General features: G+C 39.5%; 1 protein-coding gene across 2 annotated transcripts in view; it reads left to right on the forward strand.

Annotated features, from left to right (window-relative positions):
• The window catches only part of SLIT2 (slit guidance ligand 2), a 364985-nt gene extending 350544 nt beyond the window's left edge, over positions 1–14441 (forward strand). For both annotated transcript variants that reach the window (XM_058546810.1, XM_058546811.1), the window contains 4 exons: positions 5510–5664; positions 10865–11156; positions 11385–11596; positions 12677–14441. In XM_058546810.1, the coding sequence (XP_058402793.1) occupies positions 5510–5664; positions 10865–11156; positions 11385–11596; positions 12677–12918 (901 nt within the window). In that variant the 3' untranslated portion in view covers positions 12919–14441. The remainder of the gene's footprint in view (positions 1–5509; positions 5665–10864; positions 11157–11384; positions 11597–12676) is intronic.
• The last annotated feature ends 1002 nt before the right edge of the window (positions 14442–15443 follow it).

A 15443-nucleotide genomic window follows, 5' to 3' on the forward strand; every position in this document is an offset into this window, starting at 1 on the left:
CTTCAAAGTGACTTTCTTTTCATCTAGCTAGGCAGAAAATTTTTTTAATTATTAATAAAAATTGTATGCTTCTTTCTTTAGATTCAAATTAACGTCACTTTCCAAATCATATAGCTTCTTTGCAAACATAGTCAACGATTATTTAAAAGTTAGGAAATCAGATGAACACCCTACAAAGGTACAGGACTGTACATGCATTAATCAGTTTCAGCATTTAGGGGACCTGGAAAACTTCAGGGGACTTTCCCTGCCAACTGTTAGGTTTGGTTGGCAACATAGCCTCTGAGCTATGCAACTTACAGGCTTACATTAAAATAAAAAGAATTTAGACTCATTGGAAAGACAGACAGTAGATAGAATCTATATAGTCTTCTCATTTCCAGGATGAACACTCGGCCAATGGGAAGGCACCGCTATTTACCAGCTTCATAGCCTTGGGCAAGTTCCTTCACCTGTTTGTACTCCCATTTCCTCATCTGAGTAACTGGAATTATATCTGTTTTCATGTGTGGTTGGGAGAATTGGAAGTAACAAGTCTAAAGTGCCTGATATAGTGATAGGCACAGCGTAGGCTCACAATTATTGGTAATGCTGGGTTTACGGATACTCTTCATGCTCAGATATCCAGATACTGAAGAAAAAATACCCAAGTGCAAATGTTATTGCCTTACATGTGACTCTTACGTATGTTCAAATGTAGAAGTCCCTGTCTATTTTAGTGCATTTTTACTTGTTAGATAATTTGCTTCAAAAGCATTGATAAAAATACAACTTTACTTGATAAACTAATTATTTTACAAAATGTTTTTCTGAAAAGTCTTATGCATATATGTAGATACCTTTAATGCCATTTGGCTTCTCATTCCTTTTGCCTTAAAGAGATAGGCAGGGAAATTTTTTCTTACCATCCCCACTTTACAGATGAGGTATCTTTAGCCCAGAGATATCAAAATGAGGTGACCAGTTGAATTTGTCTGGTTTCTGATTCCTATACTGCTGCACAGAATATACGAACAGATTCTTTAAATTTTTAAGGCAAAAAGCAGGAGATCAGATAAGCAAAGTGAACTATTTATCTTTACTAAACTCCTGACATACCTCAAGATTTATGGTTGAGATAGAATATAAAAATGTCATTGTTAATGTGTCCTGCATAGATAAGGAAAATCAGAGACAATTTAGAGCCTTCTTCTTTTAAGCCCTGAGTTTTTAAACTCTTTTTCTGTATCAAACCACAAGACAGTTGAGTAACTGCTGTGTTTTCATACATCCATTTAGAAATTCAAGAAAACAAAATCTCAGATAATAGATGAGTGTAAGACTAAATTACATAATAATGTAAGAAATACAATTTATGTTCCCAGTGGAAGGCTCACTGTTAAGTGGTTCACTTGTGAATTTTGTGAGTCATCATATATATATATTGTTCCCCAGGGAGTAGTGAAAGAGAGTTTATCAGTACTTAGCAGAACCCAAAAGGATGTTATACATTGTGAGTAGATAGGTAGAAGATGACTGTGATAGACTATAAAACATGATAGCTCAGTTTTGTCATGTGACAACGGGTGTGTCAATCACTGCTTCTATTTTAAAAGAGCATATAGACGAAGGAATCCTGGACATCCCCCAGTTTATCTCATGCTTTGGGAGACAGCGTGAAACACCAATTTAGAATACTCTTAGCTCTGACATATTCTCTTCAGGCCCCTTACACACAATATCATCTTAAACAACAAAGAATCTAAAGATTTTAATTTTTAAATTAAAATATTATTAATTTTAAAATTTTAGTTTGTTAACATGGTAAGTAGTATTGATTTTTGAATGTTAAATAAATTTTGTATTCCTGAGATAAATCCCACTTGGTTATGATGGATTGTATTTACATTTGCTAATATTTTATACATTATATATTGTATAATTTTATATATTGTATAATTGTATAACATTTTATATGTTGTATTTGCTTTGCTAATATTTTGTTTAGAATTTTTCCATCTTTGTTTATTACACAATACATTGTTTTATTTTCTTATAATGTGTTTGTTAGGCTTTGGTATTAGAGTAATGCTGGCATCAGAATAAACTGGGAAGTATCCTAAAATATATATATGTATTAGTATTACAATACTTACCTGTTAAAAGGCCAAGATGAATTCTCACTTAATTCTAGGAAAATATAAATTGAATTAAGTTCAGTGGTAACTTCTTATCAAGTTCTGGAATGATCAGATTAGACATTTAAAGCTTTGGGGAGGAGAAAAATCCCGTCAGTCTGAATTGCACTTATAATTGGGAAAATAGGTTCTAAATCCAAGTTTCAAATCTCTATACTTTATATGCACTCTCATAGCCTTCAAACTCTTATTATAAGATTATTACATATTTTTTTACAATTCAATGATTTGTAGTAAATGAACCAAGGTGTGAAACCATCATACAAGGCTGTTTTCCATAAAACTGTATTCCTGGGCTATTTGGTAGAGAAATCATCTATTAAAGGCTTGCTAGTGGTGAGAAAATGTGCCATTTGTATAGTACTAGGTTCTCTTCAGACTGTTGATTGTAAAAGTGATGGATTATAATTAAGAGCATATACTCTAGAATCAGGCAACCTGGCTTCAAATCTGTTTAGCCCCTGGCTGTGCCACCTGGAGTACCCTAAGTGCCCAATTCTAAGGTTGTTGTGAGTCATAAATGAGTTAATACACATAAAGTTCTTTGAACAGTATCTGGACCATAGTATGTGCTATATAATTCTTTGGTCTTATTATTTGCGTTTCCCTGATGAGGAAAATAAAGCAGAAAAAAATTACTTGAAGTCACACATCTAATGTGAGCTAGCACAAGCTGAACAAGATTGATCTCCCAGCATTATCCTTTAGGATATGGCCACTGATAAATCCAAATTTTTTGATAAAATGCATCTTTAGATGCCCTGCCCTAAGTATGATTAAAGCCTCTTGACTATCTATAACTCTAATCCAGTTAGTATTACTAAAAAAAATTATATATGTTATTCTTAATACATCTCCCTTATATTTTACTGACTTAATATATATTTATTGAGCATCTACTATTTACCAGACACTCTACTGAATACATTAAGGAATACAGAAATAAGTAATACATGGTTTCTGCTTTAAAGTAGCTTACTCAATTGTACTCCATCAAACACCATCATCCACAATGACATATCTGGATTGATTGTCTAAGACCAATGAGTGACCAAGAACCTGTTCCCCAGTACGTAGGAATCTTTTCTTTGCAATTGTAAAGGAAAAAAGGGGGGCCCCATTGTTAATGTTTATGATTTAACTAAGGTCAATATTCATAGAACATGCATATAAAACTGCTTAAAGAGTTGTATATGATCACAAAACAAAAAGCAATTGGCCACCACTCTACGTATATCTTTATTTTAATGTTTTACTTTCAACTTCTAGTAACTTGAACAAGATATTCCCCCAAAGAAGTTATTATATTTCTGCCAGTCTTTAGCATTATCTTACAATTAATATTAAAAATAGAGCTGGACTAATTTCTTCCTGAAAAACATTCTGAAATAGTATTGGATTATTTATATGATGGTGGTGGTGGTGGTGGTGCTACTAATATGTAACATTTAACTTTGCACTTTCTATATGCTGGATGTTTTGCTCTGCACTTTTAAAAAATCATTTCATATAGACCTCAAATTATCCATAGGAGGTAGAAATATTTATTAGCATTTACTGAAGAAAAGACTGAAGTTTATTAGAAATTAGTAACTTATCTAAGGTCAAGCATTTAATAAATACAAGACCAGGATTCAAATCCAGATTTATCTGACTCCAAAATCTATACGCTTCACTATTAGTTGATGTTACTACTCAGCATACCCCCTTAGAAGACCATCATATTTAAGACCACTAATGGTTGGTATGCAACATTTTTTGGAAAGTGATTTCCTTGTATATTGTTTCCTCTGTTGATTTTAGTGGTATCAAGTGTTGGGATAATTAATGTGTAGAAGGCGAAAATATTGATTGACATATCTAACATTTATTTTTTAAAAGATGATGTCTGAGATAGGTTATCAAAGATCCCTATACACATGGACTCTTCTACCCACTTAAGCTAAAAGAACTTCGAATGTTTTCACCGTTCTGCAGAATGGTTTATATTGTCGGATCACAAAAGCTTTTTATTCTATGTCAGCAAACAGTGGGATATGATTAGACTTCTGTGGTGAGAACCATGCAGAAAAGTCAATATATTTCTCTGTAATTTTCCAGGCTTGACCTATTTGCAGATTTAAATATCAGCACCTGGAAATTTAAGCAATCATCTTACGTAGGAATATTAGGTATTCACGATCTCTCTATCATATGCTCCCGTATTTCCATTTTTGAGCCTTTTTTCAATCTTTTCAGTCAATATCCTAGTATATTAGTTCTTTAATATTTGCTAGTGACTTTTGGCCATACTTCCATTATGCCATATGTTGCCTCTATAGTGAAAGGTAAGTGTATTTCTAACACCGCACTGTGTATGGATCCTGTTTTCTTCTTTTGTCCTGTTTCATTGGTCCTGTTTTCATTTTTGCCTGCTGTAACACTCATGTTATTTTTACAACCAACCTTTAAAACTATATAGCACTTACTAATTGCGCCCACTTTTATCTTATTTTTCAATCTTCATTTTCCTTTTACCTCAGTTTCTTAGTGATTTTGTTTTTATCCATTTTATGAATTTCCATGAGCCCTCTCAAATTTTTTAGAAGATGGCAGTAGTAATTGTTAGACCTGGCCCTTTAAAGTTAAGAAGAGAAAATGAAGGACGATCGTCATCACTAGAGTCCCTAGATATGACTACGTTAAGCATTTTATTTAATCTGTTATTCCCACCTCTCCACTGAGCATAGACTCCTCACAGTTATAGCATTTGATGGGCATCCCTCTGAAAAATGCAAAGGAAGTAAAAGTATATTACCAATTAACAAATTTCAAAAAGTACAAAGATCCTACCAAGTTGGTTCTTCCTCTATTTGTGTGTATGTTTAATTCTGATTAGTCTTAATGTAATGTATTTAAGAAAGCAGAACCAGTGACCAATGTCTCTAGAGTGTATTTGGCACAGGTATAGGTTCCTTGTTTTTCGAATGCAATTTGGAGTAATAGTGTCAGAGTAAATGGAACTTTAATAGCATTTAAAAGCAAATACATAAATTGTCCTTTGTAATTTCTACATATTGGGAGATTATGACTGGGTAATGATAAAGTATACTCATTTCCACTTCTCCCAATGGGAAAACAAGCTTATTTTGTATCCATTCCTAAGAAGTAGAAATTGATTGCATCCCCTTGAAAGTATTTTTTAATTTTTAAATCAACTACAGGTCTTTATCTTTATTAAGGTTAGGTAGGAGTATCTTTTCCCAAGGAGTGATTTTTGGAGTTTGCATTGTAATCCCTTTTCTTTAAAAGAAAAAAATGGAAGGATCAGCTAAGTTGTTTTTCCTTTGTAGTGTGGAGACAATCAATGATGGAAACTTCCACATTGTGGAACTACTCGCCCTGGATCAGAGTCTCTCCCTCTCTGTGGATGGAGGGAGCCCCAAAATCATCACCAATTTGTCAAAGCAGTCCACTCTGAATTTTGACTCCCCACTCTACGTAGGAGGTAAGCTCTTCCAAATTCAGTGGGTTTCCAAACCTTGCGATTCCTATCACAGACTAATCTGAAGTTGTTAATGCCTGGCGCCGTGGTCATTGACCAAGAGTAATCAATCACTGAAAGATGGACAGCAGGAATAGAAAAGAGCCCTAGATGGACATTGAGACCATTTTGTTATCCTGGCTCTGGGTCTAACTAAATTTGTGGTTGAGGTGGAGAAGGACATTAATAATGCTTTTGTGTCTATCACATGCCAGGTGATTTATACATCATATAATTTAATATTATTCTTTGATCTGGTCTATAGAAAAAGAAAGTTGGTTAGAGGTCGAATCAGACAATGAAGAAAATGATCATGAAACAAGTTTGAGGCAAACTGAGGAGTGCCTGACCCCACTCCAGCTCCCTGGAGGAGGTGAACACTACCAGCTTCAGTCACATGTTACCATGCTGGAAAGTCTCCCCTACCAGTTGCTAACTCATGTAGATGATAGGATAATTATTAATTAAATCAAATGAATGAATGAACAAATGAATTAAATGTACAAATGGTGTTGCAGTCACAGAAAGTACTTCTGTCTGGCTAAGATCTTAAAGTGAATGAACAGACAGAGGGTTGGAAAGGTGGGTTAGGGCTTGGGATGATAGAGTGAAGACTCTAGACTTTTAATTTTTAAGCAACAAGAAGGCAGATGAGTAAACAGATGAGGGATATGAGGTATGAGCAGAAGTCTGAAGGGGTCCAGAGGAGAGGACCCACAAAGAAGAGAGCTTTGCATGCCTGCCTCTATCTGGAGGAGTAAATATAAACTGGAGACATAGAATTTCAATTTGCAGGCAAAGGAGCAAGAAAACGTTATGTTGAATTGAGTTGCATTGAATTAAATCACATTGCATTGAGGTGAATTGACTGGTAAAATTAGCTCATTTTACAGATAAATAAGCTAAAGCTTCAGAACAGGTCAATGTAACTGATTTTTTCACCATGACAGGTATTTCATGAAGTTCGCCTCATTCCCTGCAAAACAGTAACCTTGGGATGCTACACAATTTTAATCTACAAATTGCTAACACAATTTAACCCCTCAAAGCCTTCATTGACGGCGTTTTCTGGAATTGTCCTGAAAGTCCAGAGCACTTCTGTTTTTAGTAATTTCGGCAGTAGGAAATCTTAACACTTGGGTAGAGTTTTAATTTTTTAGAAATAGTTAAAAGTTCAATTCCATAAATATTTATTAAGCACCTCCCATATGCTGAGAACTTAGTTAATAGATGCATGAAAGATACGAAGTTGAAAAAGAAATATCCCTCTGTGTCCAGGGGAGTGGGGAAAGCAGACACATTTTCAAGTAACCAAATGCATTGTAATAAAATATTGCATATTAAGTCTGCACAGCAAGTTGGCTGATCTAGTTGCTTCATGTGAATCACAACTATGAGATTCATTAAAGGACAAAATGTGTTATAGTTAACAGCCGTTGCTTTGGGATGAGTGAAGCAAATCACAGATGTACCTGTGGTTTGAGAGAAAATAAATTATATTTACTAATCACTCGCTATGTGCTCAACACAGTGCTTTTACAGTCTTAATCCTCAGAGACTTGAGGAAGTAGGTATGATGCTTTCGTTTCATGGTCCCTAAGGGACCATCTCAGGGACTTCATAAAACTTGTCCAAGTTCACAAAGGTATGAAGTGATAGGCACCTCATGTGAATCCACGTCTGTCTGACCCCAAAGCCATCTGCATTGCTGCTCACTTCTTAACACAGAGCAGAAAGGGAAGCAATCTAAGTCTTGTGGCTTGTTGTTTCTTTCTGGACTTCTCCTTCACTTGATTTTATTATGGTTTCATTAGAAATCATTTCATTAAATCTTTTAAAATCTCTTTAGAATGTGGTGAAAAGAATACAGAATGGGAGTGCTTGGGTCAGAACATTTTTCAAAAATGGAAGAAAAAGTTTTAAATTCCAAACTGAAAAATGCTAATCCTTCTAAGAGTAGAGGGCCTGGAAGAATCCAGGTGGTGCCTCTGCCCGTCCAGGCCTGCAGGAAACCACTTCCATCCCAGCCTCACTGCCAAAGAACACATTGGGCCCATCTCCTTCCAACTCAAAGTGCAGTCTCAAGGGTAATTCAGATTTAAAAAATACAAGACAATTGTCAGACCGCAGCCCTGAATTCTGTATGGCAAAGGCAGGAGACCCTGAGTTAGCAAAGGAGAACGAGGTAAACAAGCTCTCCTTTGTCTCCAAGTTTGAAAACAGGGACACTCCCCAAGGAGGAAGGCCTGAAGGTGATGTATCTCACACCTCAGGCCCCCAGCAGAGGTAATTTCTAGCAAAACCAGGAGGCAGCTTTACCTACCCTTGGGTTATCAACTACCTGTGATATAGGCTTTACATAACAGGACACAATCTAATCTTTTGCTTTTCTAGGTGGTCCGATGAGAACATGTATTACCTAATGGGGTTTAAAAAAAAGGTTAAGACCTGCACATAGAGACCCTCCATGTATCATAAATCCTCTCCTAATGCCGCCATTGGACAGAGGACCTCAGTCTTGACATCTGGTCCCTTTATTGTCATTTTGAAACACGTAGAGCTTGTTGAGGCTAAAAGCTGTCCACTAAGTTATTTGCTGATTGCTAGACTGATTGAATTCCAGCTACAGTCCATGGCCTAGAGGAAAGGCTAAAAGAAAAAAACCATGAATGTACTTCTGTTTATCAATTAAGACCTAGTTTCCTAGTTAGAAATGTGCTAGGCGTGTGAAACAGTTAACTCAGAATAGTTCTTGATTTTCTGGTATCCTGTTGAAAGTCAATATATGTGTGATGGATCAACATTTTCTTGTACAAATTATTATAATCAGAGCTGGACCTTTTATAATTGTTAGCTTTGGGAATAAAAGGAACACATTTACTAATTGTTTCTCCCAGCTGTGGAACTTCACCAGTCTGTATTTAGTCTTTTTTTTCTTTTCTTTTTTGTTGTGAGGAAGATCAGCCCTGAGCTAACATCCATGCCAATCCTCCTCTTTTTGCTGAGGAGGAGTGGCCCTGGGCTAACATTTGTGCCCATCTTCCTCCACTTTATATGGGATGCCACCACAGCATGGCCTGACAAAGCGGTGTGTTGGTGCGCACCCGGGATCCGAACCCGGGCCGCCAGCAGCAAAGCGCATGCACTTAACCGCTACACCACAGGGCCGGCCCCTGTATTTAGTCTTGACACATGTACATGTGTGTGTCGTACCTCCATCAAAATGAGCTATTAAAAATAGCTTTGGAAGAAGTTCTTTTTTAACCTCTGAAGAAAGGACGATAAATGTGTGGGTGTTAAAATCCACGCATTTATAATGGATGAATATGATTAAATTAGAAGAACTTGTCCCAGAGCAAGGAATTTCCTATCACTAGTCCTCTCCTGGAAATGGTACATTTCACCCTCTTGACCCCACTGTACAAAGCAACTCAGTCTTCAAGGCCAGACGGACATAGACTGAAAGCCTGAACTCATGGAACTTCACAGCCAGGACACCTAATTCAGTAGCTGTCAAAGTGTGAACATGGACTACCTGTAGCAAAATCACCCAGGCTGCATATTAACATTTAGATTTCTGCACCCTACCCCTTCCTACTGGGTCAAAATCTCAGGGTGGGGAGAGAATGGGGCCTGGGAAGCCGCCTTCTGAACACGCACCTCTGGTAGTTCTTATGTATGATAACCTTGGAAACAACTGCTCTGGTCCATCCACTCTTGTTATAGAGAGAAAACTAATCCCCAGAGAGGGAAGTGGCCCAAGTGCATGTAGAACCAACAGTAAGGACTTAGACTTCTAGCCTAGTGGTTTTGTACACCTAGCTGTCTGGCTTTGGGGCCTGCTGGAACTCAAATGGGCCTCCTTTGACTGGGAAAGGAGACCATGCCACGAGGCGGGGCCCAGAGAGTGCTGAGGTTGTTGGTCTTTATAACCAATGAACCCCCCAAGAGAGTGAGAACCGGGGTCTTCCCCAGCCTAGACCCTCCAGCCAGTAGCTCAGAATCCAGGCACAGCAAGGGTGTGCGTGCCAGCGGGGAACATCAGCTGCTTTGAAGGCCTCCTGCTCCCTCCCCTTACCCAACAGTAACTGGATGGCTGCCTTGTGCAGGATTCCATCCAGGAACTATTTCAGGGTCTGGCTTAGGCCATGGAAAGATTCCTCACTTTTGCCAAATGAGGGTTACCAGATGACTGTCACTAGTGGAATGTATATATACAAAGATTGCAAATCCTGTTTTTGGAGGAATTTCTTTTGTATTCTCAATTTCTTGAAATATGAAGGCTTCACTCTCAATTAGCAAGGAAAAAAAATGACGTGAATGAGGTGCTGTCCTGATAGTTTTCCAGGCACTGACATCCACGGCTGAGCTCAGCACATTGCTGGTGGTGAGCTGAATTAGTTGCTAGCTTAGGATTTGTCAGTGCTGGGGTGAATGATCACTGTGAGCCCAGCTCTCACCCCCTGAAACTGGATAGACTGAACCGTGACTCTAGAGATTGCAGAGGTTTGTCTCATCAGCCTACCTCTAACCAATCTTCCTGGGTGACACTGAGCATGTCACGCAAGCTCTCTGGGCCCAGGGCCCTTCATCTTTAAGGGGTAGGATTGGTCAGAGGACTGCACTGAGCTTTGTGGAGCTCTTGGCTTCCAGGGCTGTGTGTCCAAGTTGAGGAGGTGGGTGGAGAAAAGGGAGCGTTAATCCCTCCCGCATTCCCCATCTCACCTTTAGTTACAGTAGCTCTGCTTTTAAGTTTTATGTATTTATGCCTTCGTGTAAGGTTTTGTTTGAATCAAATGTTAAAGATTAAAGATTGACCACCAATGAACTAGGTTCTTTATTTTAGTTGTACATTAGAATTACTTGAAGCGTCTTCCAAAAAACAGAAACAAACACACATCTCTTCTCCCGCCCCCACCTCGCCCAGATGATCTGATCAGGTACCTCTGGGCTGAGGCCCCAAACAGTATTTCCTCAAAGATCCCACGTGATTCTAATGTGCAGCCAGGTTGAGAACGACAGGACTGGATGCTCATGATGTCTGGTTCTCCTAAAGAAGTGTCACACAGACGGCCACCCTGCTGGAAAAGCTAAGAAGGTCTGGGTGGCAAATGGCTGAGGATCCCCCAAAGAGCCTGACCTCTGCCTTGGTGTCCCTCCCCAGGCATGCCCGGGAAGAACAATGTGGCTGCAGCTCTGCGCCAGGCCCCTGGGCAGAATGGCACCAGCTTCCATGGCTGCATCCGGAACCTTTACATCAACAGCGAGCTGCAGGACTTCCGCAAGGTGCCCATGCAAACCGGCATTCTGCCGGGCTGTGAGCCATGCCACAAAAAGGTGTGTGCCCATGGCACGTGCCAGCCCAGCAGCCAGTCGGGCTTCACCTGTGAGTGTGAGGAAGGATGGACTGGGCCCCTCTGTGACCAGAGGACCAATGACCCCTGTCTTGGAAATAAGTAAGTTTGGGCTGCTTCATAGTTAAACACACATACTCCAACCCTAAGAACAAAACCCAAGAAAGAAAGGAAGGAGGGAGGGAGGGAGGGAAGGAAAAAGGAAGGAGAGAGGGAAGAGAAGGAGGTCACTCCATTAGCACTATCTCCATACTCTTTCCATCATCCTCCCTCCATTCTCATCCCCTCTGCCTAACGCATCTCCTTTCTTGCATTCCTCCTCCGCTGTAGATGCGTACATGGCACCTGCTTGCCCATCAATGCATTCTCCTACAGCTGTAAGTGTCTGGAGGGCCATGGGGGCGTCCTCTGTGATGAAGAGGAGGATCTGTTTAACCCCTGCCAGACGATCAAGTGTAAGCATGGCAAATGCAGGCTCTCGGGACTTGGGCAGCCCTACTGTGAATGCAGCAGTGGATACACTGGGGACAGCTGTGATCGAGGTAAGCCAACCCAGCAGGGCACCTCCCTCTCTGGGCAAAACAAGAGAGACCCCCATCTTTGAAAAGAGAGAGAGAGAAAAGGAGACAGAGACAGAGAGAGATAGAGGGGGTCGATATGAGGAATGCCAGGTCTGTGCACTACTTGCAGTTGCTGCTGTTGATTTATTTCCCAGTGTTGTGAAGCCACCAGATGTGAAATGTCCTAACCCTCCACCGCCAGATTTCACACGCCTTCAGCTGTCCACTCACAGCGTGATTTGCTGTGAAAACACTCCTCTTTACCTTACGTAGAAGCAGGTTTACTGTACTCACTTCTTACCTTTACCTGCTGATCTCATCCAGATATGTTAGTAACTCATCTTCTGGCACAGAGAAGAGGGAGCTGATAATTCTGCTCTAGTTTTAGGACAAAATCACCTTTGACCTTAGAATCAACTGATTTAGGACAGCAAATTACACAGGTGAGAGGAACGGAAACGGGCTGCCTTATTCGCCCACCTTTCTCCTGCTTTGTGTGATCAGCCTCCAGCTGGCACGGATTTTGTTGTGTGTATCGGAGGGACGAAACGAGGAACGTGCCCGTGGAAGCTTTTAGCAGATGTCTCTTTTTGAACTAGTTCATACTAGGGTAATTTATGAAGTTAGTGGAATGTTACTTGTATTAAGTAACAGATTGAATGATATTAAACTCCAGGTCTAATAAATTAAATTGCATTCTCTCTGAAACTGCTCCCTGTGGTAAACAAAACCAGCTGTTAGTCGTGTAAAAACAGAAGATGTGTATTTTTGCAATAAACGGAAAGATTTAGGAATCCAATTTTCTTGTCAGTCCAATAGCACAGTATTTAGAATCCACAGATATAGTATTCACTTTGCTGAAAATAAAGGCCAAAAAGAAGTACTTTTTAAGGAATAGCCGGCTGTGCCACCAGCCCATGATATATAATAACACTGAAAACAGCATTTACAAACGAGAAGCAAAAGCAGCGCCTCCTGAAGTGAGTTGTGAATTCTCCGTCACTCCACGTGACTTACAGCGACTCTGCCCTTACAGTGCTTGTGCTTCTTGTTCTTTTCTAGAAATCTCTTGTCGAGGGGAACGGATAAGAGATTATTACCAAAAGCAGCAGGGCTATGCCGCTTGCCAAACAACGAAGAAGGTCTCCCGGTTGGAGTGCAGAGGTGGGTGTGCGGGAGGGCAGTGCTGCGGACCTCTGAGGAGCAAGCGACGGAAATACTCTTTCGAATGCACTGATGGGTCCTCCTTCGTGGATGAGGTTGAGAAGGTGGTGAAATGCGGCTGTACCAGGTGCGCCTCCTAAATGCACCCCTGGCCTCTTTTGTCTTTGGAAAATGTTGTATACTTCTTGACCATGTTGGACTCATTAATGCTTCATAGTGGAAATATTTGAAATATATTGTAAAATACAGAACAGACTATTTTTATTATGAGAATAAAGACTTTTTTTTTCTGCATTTGGAAAAAAAAAAAAAAAAGAAATGCTTGAACTAAAGCTTCCCCGATGCTGGAGAAGTATGAAGAAAGATGTACTTAGAGACATGAGGACCACGTTGGGAACCATCGTATCTTGGATTCATCTTTGTAGCATGCGGAAGACAAGCAGAAGCACATCCACAAGGGAGAGGCGAGCTACTGTGCGCTGACGTGAAATTGCCCAGAGCATAAAACCCACGTGCCCTCGTGCGCATGTCTACAGTTCACGAGGACAGACCAAGCACATGTGTGTGAGTGAGGATGCAAGGCAGAGGAATGGAACTCCAGAATTCACAGATAGAACAAATGGTTGAGAAATATTTTGTGCAAAATATAGTGTCCTGAAGACCTGGGTTCCATTCATGAGAGGAGATGGGAGTGCTAAAATAAATTTTATCTTCTTTTTAAACGTCAGCATGTTAGCAGAAGAAGCACACAAAAGTGTTTATCTACCATTTTCCAGTATTAATTTTTTGTAATATAAATGATAAAGAAGATGATAAAGAACCAATAGATTATTGATAAATAAATTAGTAATAATATGAATTTTTGTTTCTATGAGTTCTAAACAGCCCTATACAGTATTCAGTTTCAATGAGAAATATTTATTGTATCAAAGTACATTGTACTTAACATTTTAGGCCATCCTTTTGCTGTTCCTCGATGCTTTAATATATATTAATTTATAATTGTCCTGATATTTTTGTATATTTTTCAAACTTAAAAATCAGGATTTTTTGTTTTTCTGGCAATAGTACTAACATAGGGTGTTATCTTGGGATAAATATGTGTTGGTCTGTTTGTTTACCTTGACACCTGACCATTGGTGTCAATGACCTTCTGGCCTCCTTCGGGACACCTGCAGAGAGTGTGTAAAGTCTATATGTGAAATGGTCGTTGTACAGAAAGAAGTGGCCCCTCTGCAAATTGTCCTCGCAGAACGGAAATGGTGCGTAGCAATCGACACTAGAAAAGTAGATCTTTCACAAATTAATATTTCTTTGCCATTTTTTGCCCTTCTATTGGGGGTGGGGTGGGGAGAGAAAAGCTGTAATGTCAAGAACTGTGATTTTTTTTCCAAACAATAAAGCTCCTTTATTACTTTAATGTTCCCATGTTAACATGTTTGCTGCTAAATTACAATGTAGAATTGATAATGATTTATAGTGGACTGTGCTCTTCCCTCATTAAAATCCCAGGGTACCCTGTAAAATGCAGATGTTTCTTTCCAAAAACTTTTTTTTTTACAAAGAAAATTAGATGTACATGTATAATTCAGTGTGCTTTGTCTTTCTCCAGACTAATATCAGTGACACTACTGATGTTTGTAAATTAAACAGATATTTACTTCATTAACAGCTTGGTGGTTTTCTTAGAAATTGCACAATGTTTAGAGTCTCCTCCTTAAGAATTTCTTAAAGTGATACAGAAAGAACAGGGAAGAAAATAATACCTTCTTGTTGCCAGAAGTTGGTTTGAGATTAGCATATTGTCACACATGGGGACTTGGGCATGGCCACGTGAAAGAGATGGATAGAAGAACCCATTCTTTGCTGTGAAAAAAGTGGGTATTCAGGGGGCCGGCCCGGTGGCGCAAGCGGTTAAGTGCGCGCGCTCCGCTGCGGCGGCCCGGGGCTCGCTGGTTCGGATCCCGGGCGCGCACCGACGCACTGCTTGGTAAGCCATGCTGTGGTGGCGTCCCATATAAAGTGGAGGAAGATAGGCACAGATGTTAGCCCAGGGCCGTCTTCCTCAGCAAAAAAGGAGGAGGATTGGCGGATGTTAGCTCAGGGCTGATCTCCTCAAAAAAAAAAAAAGTGGGTATTCAATTCATTTCTTCCAAAAAAATTATAAGGTGAAGTCTAACTTGGCCACAAATGGTATTTTTGTTTTTGCTTTTCTTTTCCCCTCAATTAGGACAGGATGGAAAACAACAAAAGACAAAAAATGCCTTTCTCCACAGGCCCTCTCAGGCGGGGGTTGGTAATATCAAGGTCTACCATCCAGAACAGGGAAATGACATTGGCTGGGTAGAATATTAATACCCACCCACCATGCTGAGATTTCTGTGTTTCCCTGTAAGTCATACACACACACACACACACACACACACACACACACATTCTGTCTCTCACAGATACAAATGTCCAATCATTTGTTCATTCTTGTTTAAAATGTCTACATTTTGATTATATAAATATTAATAGTCTTCCTAAAACATTTATTTATTCCCATCGGTTGCTCCTTTTTTTCAAGTGTTGTGAGTCATTTATTAGGCAAAGAAACATCTGTGAAAATGACATGATTTAGATCTTTGTTTATAGGTATGTGTTTTTCCTAATAGCCACTGCT

Source organism: Diceros bicornis, chromosome 8, assembly GCF_020826845.1.
Source record: "Diceros bicornis minor isolate mBicDic1 chromosome 8, mDicBic1.mat.cur, whole genome shotgun sequence".
In the NCBI taxonomy this organism is placed as follows: domain Eukaryota; kingdom Metazoa; phylum Chordata; class Mammalia; order Perissodactyla; family Rhinocerotidae; genus Diceros; species Diceros bicornis.